Source organism: Limanda limanda, chromosome 18 (genome assembly GCF_963576545.1).
Source record: "Limanda limanda chromosome 18, fLimLim1.1, whole genome shotgun sequence".
In the NCBI taxonomy this organism is placed as follows: Eukaryota; Metazoa; Chordata; class Actinopteri; order Pleuronectiformes; family Pleuronectidae; genus Limanda; species Limanda limanda.
In genome coordinates, this window is record NC_083653.1 from 19,331,097 (window position 1) to 19,350,201 (window position 19,105).

At 38.7% G+C, this 19,105-nt stretch overlaps 1 protein-coding gene across 4 annotated transcripts in view; it reads left to right on the top strand.

Annotated features, from left to right (window-relative positions):
* Window positions 1-19,105, top strand: part of cd2ap (CD2-associated protein) — a 58,438-nt gene that overhangs the window by 21,159 nt on the left and 18,174 nt on the right. For 3 of the 4 annotated variants that reach the window (XM_061090963.1, XM_061090961.1, XM_061090960.1), the window contains exons 6-12: window positions 449-627; window positions 2,904-2,991; window positions 3,432-3,526; window positions 5,252-5,350; window positions 6,606-6,659; window positions 10,573-10,609; window positions 12,450-12,512. In XM_061090963.1, the coding sequence (XP_060946946.1) occupies window positions 449-627; window positions 2,904-2,991; window positions 3,432-3,526; window positions 5,252-5,350; window positions 6,606-6,659; window positions 10,573-10,609; window positions 12,450-12,512 (615 nt within the window). The remainder of the gene's footprint in view (window positions 1-448; window positions 628-2,903; window positions 2,992-3,431; window positions 3,527-5,251; window positions 5,351-6,605; window positions 6,660-10,572; window positions 10,610-12,449; window positions 12,513-19,105) is intronic. The other variant, XM_061090962.1, reaches the window with a different exon arrangement.

The following is a 19,105-nucleotide window of genomic DNA, read 5'->3' on the forward strand; positions in this document are numbered from 1 at the left end:
TCCCTGTTGTTGGTTAATCCTTATTAAATCAAGTATTGGAGCAGTTTGGACCGGTTGCAGCCCAGTTGTAACAACCGTCAACAAGAGCTGGCTTTAATCTGCTAAATCGTTCGTCTGACTAGGTATTACTTCTTTGCGTGTGCATGTTAAGGGATCTAAAAAGTGTAATAAAATGTTTTCCATAAGACTTGTGGTAAACTATTGGCATTCATGGAAAGTGCTGAGTTTTTAGTATTCTTGTCCGTCAGGATGTGACGCTGTAAATCTTTGGTTGTACACTACAACAATTCTAGCCCCCCCTGGTGTCCAAAAAAGGAGATAAAAGTTTATTCTCCAGAACAAATCCTCTTACTTTATCACTTTATTGCAGTAGGAAGGAAACGCAATAAAAAGTGACACTGGTGGATTTATTCACCCTCTGTTGCACTTTGTCGTTTCTGCTCCCCAGATGGAAGTGGAATGGAAACCACTGCCGCCCCCACATCGCCTCAGGCCACCTCAGGGAATGGAGTTATTGCTCAGCCCAAGAAGATCCGAGGTATCGGCTTCGGAGATATTTTCAAAGAAGGGTCGGTCAAACTTAGGGTCCGTCTGCCCAGCCCTGAAAAAGAGGAAAAGAAGGACAGAGTAAGTGTGATGCTAACTCAGAATCTACACCAAACATAAAAGTTGAACATGAAAAAGAATTGTCATACGTTCGTATAAATGTGACATTGTGACATAATCTATTATATGAGCAGTGTTGAAGAAAGAAAAGGCAATCAATTTATATTAATTGACCATCAAACATTAAAGAGGCACCACAACACAAACAGCATAGCAGCCCTCAAGCGTCACTTTTTAACTGTTCCTGAGCGACAGCGCCCTCTGCCGCCACATTAATTAATTCTGAGGTTAGCTGCAGCTATAACAAAACTCTGTTCAGAATACTTCATATTGAATCAGTGACTTCCAAACAGCATTACTCTTCATCTTGCATGGTCTGGTGTCTGGTTATTTAAGCTGCGACCATCAGTCAGCTCCATACTTCTCTCAGGAGAGAGTACCCACTCATCAAAGTTACAGAGAGTAAAGAGTGGAAAGGAAAGTGGCTCAGTTCTACCTATTCCAACTCATTGTACCATTTCAAATCTGTAATTTTAATGAAAAAAAAAGTTGCATAGTGTTGCTTTAAGGCTTCTATCCAGGTGGGAGACTCGTGCCACACATAACAAATTAAAAGTCAACATGTACCATAACTATATGTGCTATTTAGTGAAATGAATACCTGTTGCATCCAGAGTACAGATTTTAAACAAATATGTTTTGCACGCAGACCTGAGGCCAGGTGCATAAAACTCTGTGAGGATTTATGAACACGCACATATAAATTTGCATCTTAAATGTGTATTGTTATCATTGTCACTTTTGTCTGTTCTGTTTTGTAAGTCTCAGTCATTGTGGAAGTTGGTGCACATGCATGAGTTTTATTTTCACTCCCGCAAATAATGTGACGGTAATTTGCAGCAGTATAAGTAACATCTGACTAAGACTGAGTGACCTAGCGTAACTGCATCTTTATGGTGCATCTGTGTCTATATTAGGTACTTATGTTTTGTTTCCTGATTTGACCTGACACACATTTAGCCTAAAGTTCTGTTGTTTATTGTTTACATTGGAGGAACAAAACCAGTTCATGTGAAGGTTTTGTTTGTTGTGAATACACTTGATTGTTTTTTTCCCCTGCCATCAGCACATATATGTACTTGTCAAAATGCAGATGGGAAATAACAACCTCACCGGACACAGTACTTAAGACTGAATCTTGCTTCTGTCAGGTCTCGTTTTTCTCCAGAGTGAATTAGACATGTTTAGATGGACATCAATATTCTGATACTAACTCAACTAAGCCAGTAGTCTGAATGAGAAAATGTCATGTAAACAGCATTTTCTGAATTACCTGAATAAGGTCATACTCAGAATAAGTAATAATCAAATTAAGACATGGAGTATTCCGATCCTAGGGGCATCATGTAGACTTATATACGTTTTAATCACAATATAATTATTAACAACGCTTAATGTCCAAACAAGAAGTAGGATAAACTCTCGATGTGAGCCATATTCAGACTTTTCTCTGTTACATATAAACAGGAATATTGAATATTCTATTAGCAGCTGATGTAAAACTCCTGATTGAAATAATGTCTTGTCTTAGAAATATTGCTGTCCATGTAAATGTAGTCACTGACCCTGAATACTGAATCTTGGGTTTCTACTTTTCGCTCTTTGTCTTGCTCGGCTGACATATATATAAGATACATCGGATAACAGAGGTCAGTAGTGTTCTGACATGACATAGTGACATGCAGCAAACAATAACACAGAGTCACAGCTTTATTAGATGGCTCTGTTCTGAAAAGCTCGGCTTGTTCTCTCTTCCCAACAGCCCTCACTCTGTGGTTAACCCCTTAACACCACTTCCTTCAGTCTCCTCCTTCAGTGTCCTCCACTCCACACGTCCATGTTCCATGCTCCTACACTTCGCTTTTCACAAATCTTTGCAGTAGAAATAACCGGGGACATGCAGCACCCTTCTTGTCACCTCACCATGGTGCACAACTTGTAAGTGACAGCTTACAAGTTGTACAACATTCTTGCAACATTCCTCGCTGGAAAGGTGCACCCCCCCCCCCCCCCCCCCTGTGTTTCACTGCTTTGCCTTTTGTTTCAGTAATTACTCTTTCAATCAACAGCATCATTAATAAGCATTTCTCCTTGATAACACTGAGCCATGTTCCGACGTTTCTACACATTCCCTTCCAACACAAGCTGCCTCACGCACAGGACTCCTCCAAATGAAGCCACATATATCACCCATGCCCAATGAATCATTTCCATGTGTATGGTTTGCTTCATTTTAGCCAGTCCCATCATTACCATCTGCTGCAAAGCCCGCCCTCCCCAACATGACAGACTTGCAGAGAGCCGACGGAGACGGCAAAGGCAAAGGTAAAAGACTGTGAAAGTAATGGAAAGGACAATTTGATTTGTGAACTGTGTTGTTTAATGTCAGTAGATCGTCGCTGTGGGAGATGCACAGTTTTTCTGTTTGTCCTGCCTATGGTATGTGACCTTTGATTAGTTGTATTTACATCTGCCATTCGTTCAAGCTCCAGTGTTAGGTGTAGATATAAGGGGGGAAATATCTCTCTGGCCCTATGTCAAGACAGTTATGTAACAATAACTATACTGGAAATGCTGTTGCATTTATGTTTGGCAGATATTATTTTCACGTTCCTGAGAAAGAGACTGACATTCATATATACCATGATAAACCAAGATCTTTGGCTTCTGTTCTGTATATGTTGGCACATCTTTGTGCTTTTGCATGTAAACCCCTTAAACCTGTGGATCCATCCTAATAGATGCCACTATTTTGGTTTCCTTAGCTAAAGAGTACTGCAAGGTCACATATGCCTTCGAGGCCACGAACGAGGACGAGCTGAGCATTAAAGAGGGAGATGTCATCCACGTCCTGAGCAAGGTAAAGCTCTCTGGCCCTTCACTGTATTAAAACTGAAATGAAATCAGAAATCAGAAAAGCTGGACTGACTTGAGCAGGTACCATACAAGAGTTCAGTGAGAAGAATGACCTTCCTTTGGGTCGACAGCAAACATGTGAACCAGAGAAGATGAATGAATAACTGAGGTCCACTCTGATCTCTTCTTATGTCGGCTATGTACTTGTTTGCCACGGCAGAATGTAATTAAAATTTAGCTTGAAGACGCAGTTGGCATTGGCCTGTCCATGCACTGCCTGTAGATGAGTCATCGCTTTAGAGATGTGATCAGACAAACTGGGATTTTGACTGAAGATGATTTTTCAAGGTCAAGATCAGCAGGAAATAATAAATTAAGAGGGCATGCTTCATTTTCAGAACTACAGCAGGATGTCTTGCCTTTTGAAATAAATATGAGTCTTCACGATTGTCTGAGTGCATCTGCAACAAACCTATCCACCCACAAAAAAACATATTTACGGAAGATGATAAAAATATATATTACTGGTGGAAAACAGCTGAATAACTGCTTTTATTTTGAGCTGGAAAAATCTGATTTATTATAACACTTCATACAACCACTGCAGGCCCTGCCCCACCCTCTCTTGACAGAGACAAGAAATGTTGTACTTGTTTCTGTGTCTTCTTAGATTGTAGCTACCTGCGTCTACGTTAAAACTGATACAGACGGTACAAGCAAGTAGGTACTATATTGTACTGATGATGGTTTCTAAAAAGATATTAGCTCTGTAAATGGGAAGATGCTGGAGTCTTGGCTATTCCTAAAGAGACTGTAAGTCACGACACGTTTCAGGTAGTTGGAAAATCAATAAAAAAGTCTTAGAGCTCCTTTTGGAGATCTATGCTTGGGTCATACAAAACAAAACAAAACGAGAGGATGAATCTTTGGGCCGACTGTGAGAGAAACTTTTTTTTCCTTTTCTTATTTTGTAATTTAAATTATGTTATATGCTACATTTGTGCCTAGTGTCTATCTTAGAGCTTTCTCTTAGACCCTGCTCCAGTGTCTCAGATGACATTAAGAAGTGAACCATTACAAGTCAACAAGCTGAAACACAGATTCTGAGCATCTTGACTGGTCTCACCTCAGCACCCTCTGACATGTGGTTAATGTGTGATGACTCAGGGTGTCCCCAAAAAACGTATAACCAAATTTGTTTGGAAACCTACCGCCATCTAGTGGAGACTGTACGATATGCTTCTAGAATCACCAGACGTGCTTGTTAGGAACAGGTTTGTACTGTACTGCACAGAGCTGTTCTCGATACAAATTTTTGTAATCATTTTAATGATTTCCTGCTTCTCTTCTACAGCAGATCGGCTTTTAGATTATGAGGTGCTTTATTTTTTTCACCTTCTGAAGCTGATTCTTGTTGCAAAATTAAGAAAAAGATTTCAAACTTTTTTAAGCTAATCTAAGTGTCATCCCAACGATATGGAGGAAACTCCCAGACTTTTTGCAAAGTTTCAGTGCCAAATTCCGGTCATCTTACTTTCCTGTGATGCACTGTGCATGTTTATTAAGATTTACAAAGGACAATATATATAAATACAAATACCTATTGGCAACTATTTAATACAAAATGATCAAAATATGTAAAAATATTTCTTACTTCAAATCTAACTAAATACAATCACAAGCTGATTACTAAAGCGATGTCACTCTTTTTCTGTTGGTCCTCTAACAGGACACAGGGGAGCCTGGCTGGTGGCGAGGGGAGATCGGTGGTAGAGACGGCGTCTTTCCTGACAACTTTGTGGTCAAGGTTTCTGAAACAGAGAAAGAGGTGAGATCAGAATCGGGGAAGGAAGTTAGTGAACTCTTTGGCAGCTATTATTTTTTAACAATTATGTAATTTTCTGCTCCTGGATGGGGTCTCATCAAAACAATAACAAACCCTGGTTCTGGTGAATTCTTGAAGTATTATGGTATCATTGGAGTAAGTATTTCAGGAGCATTTTACTTGTAGAATTATTCAGAGCTCACCCTCTCAGCAAAACAATCAGTAAAAAGAAAATCCTGAAAAACACTTTCAGCGTTTCTCTGGTGCTGTTCAGCAGACACAGGATGTCAGGTAGGGGCTGCAAACTGAGCCTTAACTTAACTGTAATCAACTTGTTTTTCTTGTAACTTAAGATCCAGATAACCATCACCTAAAATCCTTCATTCAGTTAAAATACTTAACACAAAGATGTATGATTACATTGTGGAAAAACATTTTGGATAATGTAATAATTACACAACAGAATAACATAAATAACACAGGTCTTGTTGTTTTCAATTTATTTTCATCTAAAAATTCCTCCAGAGGGGGGCAGCTGTGGCTGAGGGGGTAGAGTGCTCCATTCAGAGCATAAACCTCTAACCAGAAATTTGGGGCTTTGATTCCAGTTTTCCCCATCTGCATTCCAAAGTGCATTTACATAATGAACTGGTTTTGAATTTGAATCAAATGCAGTTTAATGTAGAAGTATTAAATATTTATTTTATGTATTAGATTCCATCTTCGATAGGATGTATAAAACATTTAAATTTTTCATTCTCCTAAATGCAGAGGCACCATGTGTTGTGGTTGCTTTTCTAGCAGTTTGATCAGGGTGAGACGAGAGAAGGATCAAAACACTTTATTTCAACACTGACATCTGGCATATTCAACCTTACATCATCTAATCAATAATATGGAGCTGTAAGCACGGCTTAACTTTTCCACGTAACAAATGCAGAGATCTCTTTAGATTTCCTAGGAAGGCTTTTCCATGTTGGTAATAAGGCCTCTTGATAATAAGCCAGATGCCTTTTAGGGTAAAGAGCTTATTGCTGGGGCATCTTTAATAATCATTGAAGCAGCTTTTGAAGAGGACCTTCAGGTCGTGCTGACAGTATTCAAGCTGACTGTGGAAGTGTGTGTCTGTTTCTCACTGTTCTTCGTGTTCACGTGAGGGACATTAAAGCACGATGAGGTGTCACCAAAGAAAGTAATAGTATGTATTTCTCTGATTGTGCACTATTATATTCTATGGGTCCCTGTGTTCATGTTTCAGTCTCCTGCATCCAGAGGCTCATTGAAATCATCCCCTAAGCAGGAGCGAGATGAGGTAAGGGAGCCGCGCCCCTGATGAAATAAGACCAACACGATGTTGTTCTGCTGCTGTTGAGCAAAAACCTGATCACACACTTTCAATGATTTTGTTTAGTCTTAGTTGTTTTTTAACAAAAATTGAAAATCTCCGGTCAAATCTTTGTCATTTAATCTTTATTTCTCTGTCAAGAAATCATGATTTTGTCTCATTTTGTTTTACATTTTTTAATCACTATGTCCTTAAAGCATTTTGGGCACAGTTGCCATGGTTACAGGTCTTGTTCACATATTTGGCAAGCTTTGAGACACCAGCAGGTGTTAATTGTTCTCAGCGTCCATATTGCTCTGCAGTTAAACTACAGACCGACTCCCCTCAGTGAAATCAAGCATAATTTTTAAAGTCTCTTTAAGCTGGACCGCTCACACACTGTCAGTCCGGCTTGCGTAGTATTACCACAGCCACCTGTAGTAGTAAATAATTCAATCCCCTGTTTATGAATTACTCTTCACTTCTGGGTCTAGCTCGAGAGAAGAAGCTGAAACATCACATACATGTCTAGGTGCTGTTTTGCTGTATTCCAGTTTAACTTTGATTGTACAAGATGCTACTCCATACATGTGCAAAGGGAAATGTTTTTATATATGCAACAGAAATACTCATTCACATGGAGAGGAAATCTCTCATACACAACTGATTTACAGTATAGTAATGACTTTTGCTGTCATTTGTGTATGTCAGAAGTAATTCAGAATAATAAAGCTGACAAACCCTCATAAGATGAAACCACTGGGACCAGAGAGAGACAGAACGTTACAGAATGCAAGACGCATCTTCAGAGGTAGTGCCGCAGGTCATGCAATTAATAATCAAGAGCTCCTGTGTGTAGCTCTGTTGATGAATGCACGTTATTGAGTCAGAACGAATTAAAACAGTCGATTGTTAATTTGCTCCATCAGTCACACGATTATTTGTTTCTAATTTGGCTGTGCTCTTCATGATCAAAGGTCAACAATGACAATGACCATATGAAGACTGATGGAAATGCACTGTATCTACTAACTCTAACACCGATTTGTACCTAGCTCTACCAGTTCTTAGTGTAGAAGGTAAGTCGGGGGTCATAGTAGCACAGAGATCTATCGCCCTGATTCTTTAAATCACTGCGCAGCGACTAGGATTTGAAGTAGACGCTTTGGCAACTTGTGGTTGTCACGAGGTTTAGTGCTTTACTGAAATAAGTATCCCACAGACTTAGCGTTGCAATCTTAACAGAACATCAGACTCAACACGGACAGATAAATCACATGTCGTATAGTTGAACCATAAATATAATTTTATCGCCATAACGCAAGTCGACTGCAGACAGTGTAGTCTTAGTTCTTTTTGACGTCTTTTCAACAACCCGACCTCTGTTATTTCCAAACATGTAGTCGTTAGTCCAAACTGACTCAGGTAAAAACACTTGAAGCAGTTTATTACTCACGGTACAATGACAGGAGAACTTGCATCCTGGGAATGTGACTGTGTGTCAAGCTGGACCCACTGGGCTTATATAATATGATTGGATTGTAAATTACTCGCTTATTTAATGACTGTCAGCAGTCAACCCATCAACGCTGATTATTCACCCTGCAGGCTCTGCAACTCTGTTTGCTGTGCAGTGATTACAATAATATTGTAAGGGATGTTCCTCACGACTAATTCCCCTGTTGATTAAACTGAAATTTTTATTCAGTCAGCTATTTCATTTGATATCTATTTTCTAGTTTACAAGGTTACGACCTCATCTGTCCCACTTTCCACTAATACTACTGTTGTGTGACATGTGGGTTTCAATATGCAGAGAGGGGCACTGCTGTCTGGTGGGGATGCAGCCCTAGCTCTTAGAACAGTTAACCCGTGTTTTACATTGAAATATTAGTAATTAGTTTTAACAATTTGTTTTTATGGTGCCTTTTAGAAAGGATAGCAATGATATCAAGTAATTTCACACAGCCCTAATATAAATGAAAATTAAGTCAATAAACGTCAAAAAAACAGCAATCCCACAAACTACAGAGTAAAAGTACTGTAAGTGTAGTATTAAATGCAGCAGATCTAAAACTAGCTTTGTGAAACATAAAACAGAAACTATGAAACAGACTTATGTCGCGTTCAGACGTTATGCGAAGCAAGTTACTGCATTAGCTATCGCTGCGTTACTTGCGCAAATATCGCCACAGGATCATATGTGCCTACTTGCGTTATTCGCATTAGTATCAGAAACCTTGAATACACATGATTGTGTAACATTAATAATCAGGTTTCTTATCTAACAATATTTAATGAAAAGCAGTCTATTTGATATGAAGATCTATGTAATAGGATATCAGACATACATGTCATGGACTTTGATTATCTGTGTGTGTGTCTGTGTGCCCGTGTGTGTCTTCATTTTCAAGCAGTGTAGAAATATGTGAACCTTAGCACTGAAGTTTGTCACTGTTTTTGCAACATCGTGGGTTGAATCAAGGTAAACTACAATAAGTTCAACCTGCCTTTATCAGGTCACTGAAATTAGAGGCGATATAATAAATTGTCAATGTGTTGTCTCATTAAAATGGTTTGTAGTCAAGATAGTAAAAAATGTTTAATTGCTTTGAAACTTTGTTATACTCCACGACTCCATTAATATTTCTGGCTTTGTTTGTGGTTTTTATGTTCCGCAAATGAGGCTGGCTTGTAATCATCCTTCTTTGGATCCACAAATGATATTTGATATAGAAAAAAACAATATAATAGATTTTTTACCCCAGATGTTCCTAATCCACACAAAGTAGCTCATGACTTTCAAATAGGTTTCAAACCAGAAAGTCCCTCTGGGTTTTTTATACTGTGTAGTATATTTGTGGTCTACCTTGTTGACCTAAAAGGCTGCGTTCATACATACTAACACACCTGAAAGCGCAATATCACATGACCATCCATATACTCTGGGCATTTCTGATCTGTAACTGCAGTGTTTCCAAAAGTCTTAATTTTAAGAGGCCCTAAAACACTAAAATGTACCACTATCTGTGTTCAAAAAGCTAGCATGATCTTAAAAAGAACTGTCCAAGTGCTGTGGTGCGGTTGAAACCCTGACTGCTAACGGCCAAGGATTTGTTCAGCTATTAAAAAACAGCCGTTTTAATTATTTAACTAGACCTAGAAAACTCGGCCGAGACATGATTCTGTCATGAGGTATACTGAAATACAAAGGTGTTATTCTACGAAGCAAAAGCAGCTGACCGACCTTTTTCAGAGTCTGATCTCAACTCTGTATGTCTCTTTTGCTGTTCAGTCTGACCGTTGAAATCACTGTAGAAATCACAAATAAAGATTAAAATAATAAATAAATTGTAATTACTGAAGTAGCATGATTTGGGCTCAAATGGCAGAGGTTTGGTCAAATAGCGGAACAGCAAAGTAGCGGTTTTTTTGTACACAGACATGAAAGAATGGTTAAAGTCAATAGTATAAAGTCTTAAATTAATGTGGTTTACAGTTTATCACACTAATTATTTATGGTGAATTAATGGATGTTTAATTTGAAAAATGCTGGTTCAAAAACATTAAATGTTAAAAAAACGAATTCCCAAAAGCCAAAATCATGTTGCCAGTCTTAAAGTGAGATAGTGGAATCACAACATGATCAGATTTTTATATTAATGCCTGATTCCTGTATTAAAAAAAATTCAGAATTTGTTTTTCACATGCCACAAAAGGTCAGGAATATCGGATATTATAATATTTAAATATTTTAGACCAAACCTAATTTGTCGTCCATTTCTCCCTCCAGGTAAGGGTCTCTGTAATTGTGCTAGTAGTTGTAAGTGCATATTTATGAGTCATCTTCGACTTAAAATTCACACTGACCTACTTTCTTGTCTTTATCTCTTCCGCTCAGAAACCAAAGAAGCCCCCTCCACCATCAAAAAGCAACGGTAAGGAGCATCTAACACCCTCCACCTCATTAAATGTTATCAACTCAGTGGTGAGCGTGAGGGAAGGCTGCTCTTGCAGTGGTGCATGCTTGCTCTGCAACAAATTACACTTTAATATTCAGTATGATATGCAGAGGTGCACTGGGCCTTTGATTCTAGTAGATTTTCACTTTTAGATTTGAGTTAAAGCACAGATATGGCATGGTCTTTTCTTGTGTAAAAGAAATTCAATCAAGGCTGATTTCACCATTTTCGCTTATGATGGGTAAATACCACATGCTGTGTGATCGGTTATCAAATAACACAACAGAGACTACCTGTTGAAAAGAGCAAGACCTGGGAGAAACAGGTCCAGAGTTCCCTGTTTACACAACCAGAGTTCGTCTGTTTGAGATTCATTAACACACACTGGAAATGTTCCTTTGAGAGTTGTGGTGCCTGGTTGGAGCGTGCTGGAGAAATGATGGAAATGTCAAGGACTGCACATCAGCTCAAATTGACCTTACACTAACTTTTACTACTTTTACTGTGGAGTAGGGTAAATGTTGTTTAATGTCTGGTTCAAATGATTCTGACATTTGCGTTTTGATAGCCTTTAAAGATAGATGGACGATGTGAAGCCAAATAATGAATCTGACCTTCTTCATATTAGTGAATAGTACACAGACTTAACTAAAAATACATTTCATATACATTCTTCTCAGACATGTCTAGTGCTCATGTTTCTTGTAAGTTTGGTTTTAATTATTTATTTGAAATAAAAACAGGGTGAAATATCAAGATTGAGAGCTGAGAGTCACTTATGATTGTTCAAGTCCCCGTATTATATCTGTCATATATAACATATGTTGGCCTAATTTATGGATAGTGTAAGGATGTTGAGACATGTCGTCCCATCTTTATAACTCCTCTGGGTCAGGTCTAGCAAGGTTCAGGGGTGCAGTGCATGAGTAAAAGCAGCTTAGTACTGAGAGAAGGATGGTGGAATTTAGCAAGAGCAACTTGGAGAGACAAAACTCCCAAAGGTTTGAAATAGCAACCAATTCTCCTTCTCATTCAGCAAAGATCAGTGTCGATGTAAAAGAGTACACAGAGCAAAGAAGGTTGAGACCTCCTGTCTTAACTGTACAAAGGAAATAGTGTTTCTTGCTGGCGTCACGTCAGAAATCCGATTACTGCTGAAAATGGTCAATAATCGCATTACTTTGTGTGCATGTAAGTACATTAAGTTCAAATGTGTGCTTTTTACCAGCAGAATTCCTTTCTCTCTTCTATTTAAGCACATGGGGACTAAAACGTAAATGCTGAGCTGTGATTGAACCTGATGCTGGTGGGGAACCATCCCCAAAAAAATCCCTGTTATAATTTTATACATAATCCTAAAACATTTCTCGTCTTATCAAACATGCAACTCAGGGCATCATTGCCTTCATTTTTTTCATGGTGGTTCTGGGTTTTGTTAAACGCTGCAGTGCTTGACATCTACAGTTTGCAGAACGCACACTTGCTCTCTGCACAGGAAGTTAAAGAATTTGCATTCGCATCCTTCTCCCGCTGCAATGTGTTGCAGTCTGTTTCTGAGACAGTGAATGTGCACGACTTCCTGTGTGTGTTGAGATTCTTCAACAGTGTCACAAGCCAAACCACAAAGGAAAGCAGGAAAGCATATGGGTGCACTTTGACGGCACAGGGTTTTGTGCCAGCTAAAAAAAAATGATTCAATCTATGTAAGAGTCTGTGAACCTGTGAAAGTGTGTTCCTTTTTATTGTCTGCTGAGTCTTGAACCATTCGGTTCAAACGGATGAATTGACTTTCTGTGGACCATGTTTCGTTTCTCAGCTCTCAAACCAGAGGTTCCCAGTGCTGACAAGAAACCTCATGCCACCAGGACAGAGGACAGAGGTATAATCCTTTCTTTCCTCTTACTCCCAGTCTCATTTCATCCTCTTATTTCCTCACGTTCACAGTTTTCCTCTCTTTGGCGAGTTACGCACATTTCTTTGCAGATTTTAAATACTCCGTTGGTTCTTGCACTCAACGGTTAACCTGGGCCAAAGTTTATTTCAATCTTGTCCGTCTTTAGTCTCGTTTCTACTCGTCCGTCTCCTGCTTTCACCCCATTTATCCATACATTTGCTCTTTAACGTTCACTAAGCTGTGGATATTGTCTGAGGTGGCAGCCACTGCTCCATTTTCAGATCCTGTCACTGTGAGGAGAAGAGCCCACAGTCACATTAACACAGCAAACAGTAGTTTCTTATTCAGGACACTGTTGCATTTTAACCCTCCATGGTATTTGTGGCATGTGTAACTCCAGTACTGCTTTTTTGAGAATAGCATTACTATGGATTCTCGGCTGTTCGCACCAATGTGGGTTTTAAAACGCAGAAAACAAAAATCATTTAATAAAACCCTCATTCAGAATGGACACATCCATGAGTGCTAAAAATAGTTTCCTCTCTTTCAGCCTTCCACTTTGTTTATTCTACTGATATTTTTTTTTTTTTTTTTTAAGTAATACTTTAGATACTTTACATTTATGTATGGATATTTAACCATTAATTTGGCATATTTTAGTAATTGATTGATCGACAGATGTACTTACATTTTGTGGCCATTTAACCATTTTTGTATAGGTCCTTTTCTTGTGGGAAATAGTCATATGTTTTGTTCTTATAAAGCCTTTAATGCTTTATCGATATTTTACAAGTATTTATTAAAACAAGATGTGTACTGGTTTGAGGTCGATTTGTTCTAAGATTGCATTCCTACCTGAGGTCAGACAGTTTTTCTTATCTAATCTCATCACATGTTGACACCTTGCACTGTCAAGTCATTGTTGGTTAGAAAAAGACAGATGTGCTGTCAATGCATTTTCCATTTCACTGAGAATTGTGTGTTTTGGTGTTTTGTACTTCTATCTTTGATAGGACCAGCTGGAGTATAACTTTAGGGTGAGGACATTTTGGATTGTCCTCAAGTTTTTAATATTCAGGTAAATATAGGTTTAGGTTAGTGTCAGTGTTGGTTGTTAGGTAAATAGTTGTAATGGATGAGGTTAAAGTTAGGGCCGAGGGAATGCATTATGTCAATGAGTACAATGTGTGCGTGTGTGGGTTTCACAAGAACTTGATCTAAACTGCTGCATTGTTGTCACATCTTTACCCTTAGTTATGTGTGATGTTGATTTTGCTGAACTGCTCTGTCAAAGTTTATACATTTAGTATCCCTATTTTAACACTGTGTAAATAACATGTCAATGAGGACAAAAGCAACAGTAAACAAGTACACTGAGGCTCCTTAGTTATTTAGTCATATTAGTGACTCAATGTATGTCATTGTGACACATTATCTGAATAGTACATGTAATTGGAAATTGATTAAATCTCCAGACATGATCTTCATTTCCCTGGGTGCACCCCTCATCGCAGCAGAACAACATCTTCCCCTCCTCGCAATTTGCTAATATGCGGCTCAGCCCAGCAGCTATTAAAGCACAATGACAGTCAAGCATGTAATTAGGGCCCGAGCACAGACATCAAAGGTGTCTGGTGAGACCCTATTGAAATTGTAAGGATTATTATTAGGGCCCGAGCACTGATCAAAGGATCAGGGAGGTCCCTATTGTTATTGTAAGGATTATTTATTATTATTATTATTCAGGCAAATGAATTGGCTTTTTGAGGGCTTTAACATGCTCAACTTCTTACCAAAATTTGCAGAAAGTTAGAAACCGGTCTTCACAAAAATCGATATACAGGTGTATCATGACCAGACAAACAAAAAAGTCTTTAGGTGCAATTGCAAAAACACAACAGGAAGCCTGCTATCTTGCATTTAGTGGCCATTTTGGCCATATTCCACATTTTTACTTTGATGTACTTGTACCAGGGTTTTCATTGGATCAACGTCAAATTGAGATGAGTGTCATCACAACAAGATGGAGATAAAAACTGACTGACAGATTATTTTTTAGTGACACGGTGTGACCGTGGCTTGACGTCAAAGTTTGATTACACGCCATGAAAACATGATGTTCTGGCCATTAAAACACGATGTTCTGCGACCATGAATCCTTTGATGCTGAGCCGGTCAAATATCAAAGGAATCTCTGTTTTTATAATTATTTTCAGGCAAAACGCATGCAACTCTGGGCAAAAAGCATGCAACGCTTCAAAATGCATGTGCTCGGGCCCACTCAGTGCTGCTTTGCAGCCCTAGAAATTTTATATTGTATTTGAAGTTCTATCACATGTGTTTATTACGTTTATATTTTTATTTATTATTATTATTATTATTCAGGCAAATGAATTGGCTTTTTGAGGGCTTTATCATGCTCAACTTCTTACCAAAATTTGCAGAAAGTTAGAAAGTGGTGAAAATTTACGTATTCTGAAGGAATTTTCAATGGGCGTCGCAAAATGGCTCAACGGTGCCCCCCGAGACAGCCCGAGACCCCCGGAAGGTGTTCCCATTGACCTATCTTCACAAAAATCGATATACAGGTGTATCATGACCAGACAAACAAAAAAGTCTCTTGGTGCAATTGGAAAAACACAACAGGAAGCCTGCTATTTTGCATTTAGTGGCCATTTTGGCCATATTCCACATTTTTTCTTTGATACACTTGTACCAGGGTTTTCATCGGATCAACTTCAAATTGAGGTGAGTGTCATCACAACAAGATGGAGATAAAAACTGACTGACGGATTTTTTTTTAATCACACGGTATGACCGTGGCGTGGCGTCAAAGTTTGATAACACGCCATTAAAACACGATGTTCCATGGACCATGAATCCTTTGATTTCAGTCTTCCTAGTTATTATTATTATTTTATTATTATTATTATTATTCAGGCAAATGAATTGGCTTTTTGAGGGCTTTAACATGCTGAACTTCTTACCAAAATGTGCAGAAAGTTAGAAAGTGGTGAAAATTTACATATTCTGAAGGAATTTTCAATGGGCAACGCAAAATGGCTCAACGGTGCCCCCGAGACCCCTGGAACGTGTTCACATTGACCGATCTTCACAAAACTCGACACACAGGTGTATCATGACCAGACAAACAAAAAATGTATTTAGGTGCAATTGGAAAACACAACAGGAAGCCTGCTATTTTGCATTTTGTGGCCATTTTGGCCATACTATGCATTTTTACTTTCTTCTTCTTCTTCTTCTTCTTCTTCTTCTTCTTCTTCTTCTTCTTCTTCTTCTTCTTCTTCTTCTTCTTCAGGCAAATGAATTGGCTTTTTGAGGGCTTTAACATGCTCAACTTCTTACCAAAATTTGCAGAAAGTTAGTAAGTGGTGAAAATTTACGTATTCTGAAGGAATTTTCAATGGGCGTCGCAAAATGGCTCAACGGTGCCCCCCGAGACCCCCAGAAGGTGTTCACATTGACCGGTCTTCACAAAAATCGATATACAGGTGTATCATGACCAGACAAACAAAAAAGTATTTAGTTGCAATTGGAAAAACACAACAGGAAGCCTGCTATTTTGCATTTTGTGGCCATTTTGGCCATACTATGCATTTTTACTTTGTTCTTCTTCTTCTTCTTCTTCTTCTTCTTCTTCTTCTTCTTCTTCTTCTTCTTCTTCTTCTTCTTCTTCTTCTTCTTCTTCTTCTTCTTCTTCAGGCAAATGAATTGGCTTTTTGAGGGCTTTAACATGCTCAACTTCTTACCAAAATTTGCAGAAAGTTAGTAAGTGGTGAAAATTTACGTATTCTGAAGGAATTTTCAATGGGCGTCGCAAAATGGCTCAACGGTGCCCCCCGAGACCCCCAGAAGGTGTTCACATTGACCGGTCTTCACAAAAATCGATATACAGGTGTATCATGACCAGACAAACAAAAAAGTATTTGGTTGCAATTGGAAAAACACAACAGGAAGCCTGCTATTTTGCATTTAGTGGCCATTTTGGCCATATTCCACATTTTTACTTTGATACACTTGTACCAGGGTTTTCATCAGATCAACTTCAAATTGAGATGAGTGTCATCACAACAAGATGGAGATAAAAACTTACTGACGGATTTTTTTTTAGTCACACGGTGTGACCGTGGCGTCAAAGTTTGATTACACGCCATGAAAACACGATGTCCTGGCCATTAAAACACGATTTTCCTAGATACATCGACCATGAATCCTTTGATGCTGAGCCGGTCAAATATCAAAGGAATCTTTGTTTTTATTATTATTTCAGGCAAAACGCATGCAACGCTTCAAAATGGATGTGCTCGTTCTTGATTATTTTTCTTATGTCCTTTTTTACTTGCAGCTCCTGCAATGTCAGTGACATTAACTCATCCCCGAAGGGTTTATTCCAACGTATGCAACGAGTGCATGCTAAGCCTCCCTTCCACATATATCATTCATGCAGCATTTAGAGCAGAAACATCACATCAGTGTCTGATTTGAAACATGTTGACCATAAGGGTCGAACAAAGTTAATTTAGGAAATGAACTTCCTGCATTGAATATATATAAATGAAAAAAAGCAGTGAATGAGTTCATCAAGTTAATAAAGGCCCAATCCCATTTCTGCCCTTCTCCCTATACCTCTAGCCCAGGGGTCGGCAAGCTTTATTTCCATTTCGCCCCCTCTTCCACCAAATAAATGTATTCTGGAGCTAAAAAACATATTTGATAACACAGCTTAGAAAGTTTTATGTATAGTTATACTCAGTGTTGTGCCTGCTCACACGTAAAATTAACTAGTTCAAAGTTCAGTTGATGCAGATGGCAATGAACTAGTTCATGTTCTTTGGTTCAATTTTTTAATGGGATGATTTAGGTGACAAACTTACGATCATGGGTGGAGTTATGAATCAATGGTGTTGCGGGTCGCTCCGCTCGTTTTAACACGGAGTCCTGACTGAGCGTCACATCACGTGTTGTACTGAGAACAAAACTTAGACAAGTCATTTTCACGCTGTTCAAACGCAGCCTCATAAACTCTAGAGCGAATCAAACAACCACTAAGATACTTCATGTACTGATCAGCTCCTGATAACTAGTGTTTAGCTTCACGTGAGAGAGCTCTGATCTCACTGCGTGTCTCTCTCTGCCATGTGAGTGTGCAGCTCTCATTTTCTGTATTTTAAAAGGCAGGTTGTTGTCACTGAATGACCCAATCACATGCTTAGGTGATTGATGATTTGAATCAAACAGTGAAATAGGTCCATTTATATTTTGTATAGAAAAACAACAATGTTATTTTTCAAAAGATAAAAAAGCTGGTGTCTTTGGAGCTTGCAGGAAGTTAGTGAGCGAGTCAAAGACAGGTCGGCTTCCAGCAATTGTCAGGCAGTGCGTGTCTGCGTGTTTTGGAGATTTAGCTTTAATGAGATGGCTGATGGGAGGGGTGGGATGCATCAGTAACAAAATGTAATGTGTAACCTGCTCTTGCTAGCTTTTCCAGTGTTACCAACCCGAGCTTTAACTGTGCACTGGCATTTACATGGAGGTAAATGGGCAGCATGATCTTTTTCGCTCTCCCTCACAATCATTTTTGTAGCTCTGTCACTTTTACACAGTTGCGCATCTCTTTTCTTCTCATGGAATTTAAAGTAGAAACTTGTCTCCTCACCACAGTCACTGCAGGGTTAAATATTGGTCTTTCTCTACATCTCTGCTTTAACCCTTGGACGTTCAGATACATGTGTAGATACATGTGCAGCTACATGTCATGTGCCCAGTCATGTCTTCACTCAAGTGATTAGGCTTATTTTGGTCAGGCTCCTCGCTTTGCACTGCCTCTGGATTCCTGTTTATTAGGCCAGTTTCTGCTTCCTCTTTGCTCTCTCTGTCTTCCAGGGTGTCGTCAGGGATGTTAGATCTTTTCTTAGAGTCCCACAGGATCTAACGGGACTAACTTAAGTTCAATGTAAAGGGAACCGCACATAAACGGGGATAACATGAAGACTTCACATTACAGCTGTGCTCTGTAAGAATAGCTAATTACGGCATTTGCTGACTATTATGTTTTTAAATGATTATATTATTTTTTTTTTTTTGGCCTTAATAGATATATTTTTAAGTTTCCCACAGATATGCCTTTTTCCATTTTATTTTTGTTAATTAACTTAACCCTAACCCTATATATTTTGTATCATCCAAATATGTTTTAGTAAAACACTATAAATAATATGGACAAATAAATAAATACATGTTAACTATAGGAAAGTAAATCATATTTTTAAGTTGAGTTATTTAAACACCCTTCTGTCTTTTCTAAATTATTTTTACCCACATGACAATCAGTAAGTAACGAATAGAGTGATGCATACAAGAGCAACAATCAACTGCCTTCTGTAGAAGCACAGAGAGACCACAACACCACCTCGCCGGTGCAGTCTAAACACAGTTTTTCTCTCCACTTTGGTCTTTTATCAAACTGAAGCTGCTTATTTGGAAAATGGAACGTTCAGCCTCCCATTCAAAACAAGGTCTGAATAGTGAAGTGTGACCGTTTTGTCTTGTTGATTTGG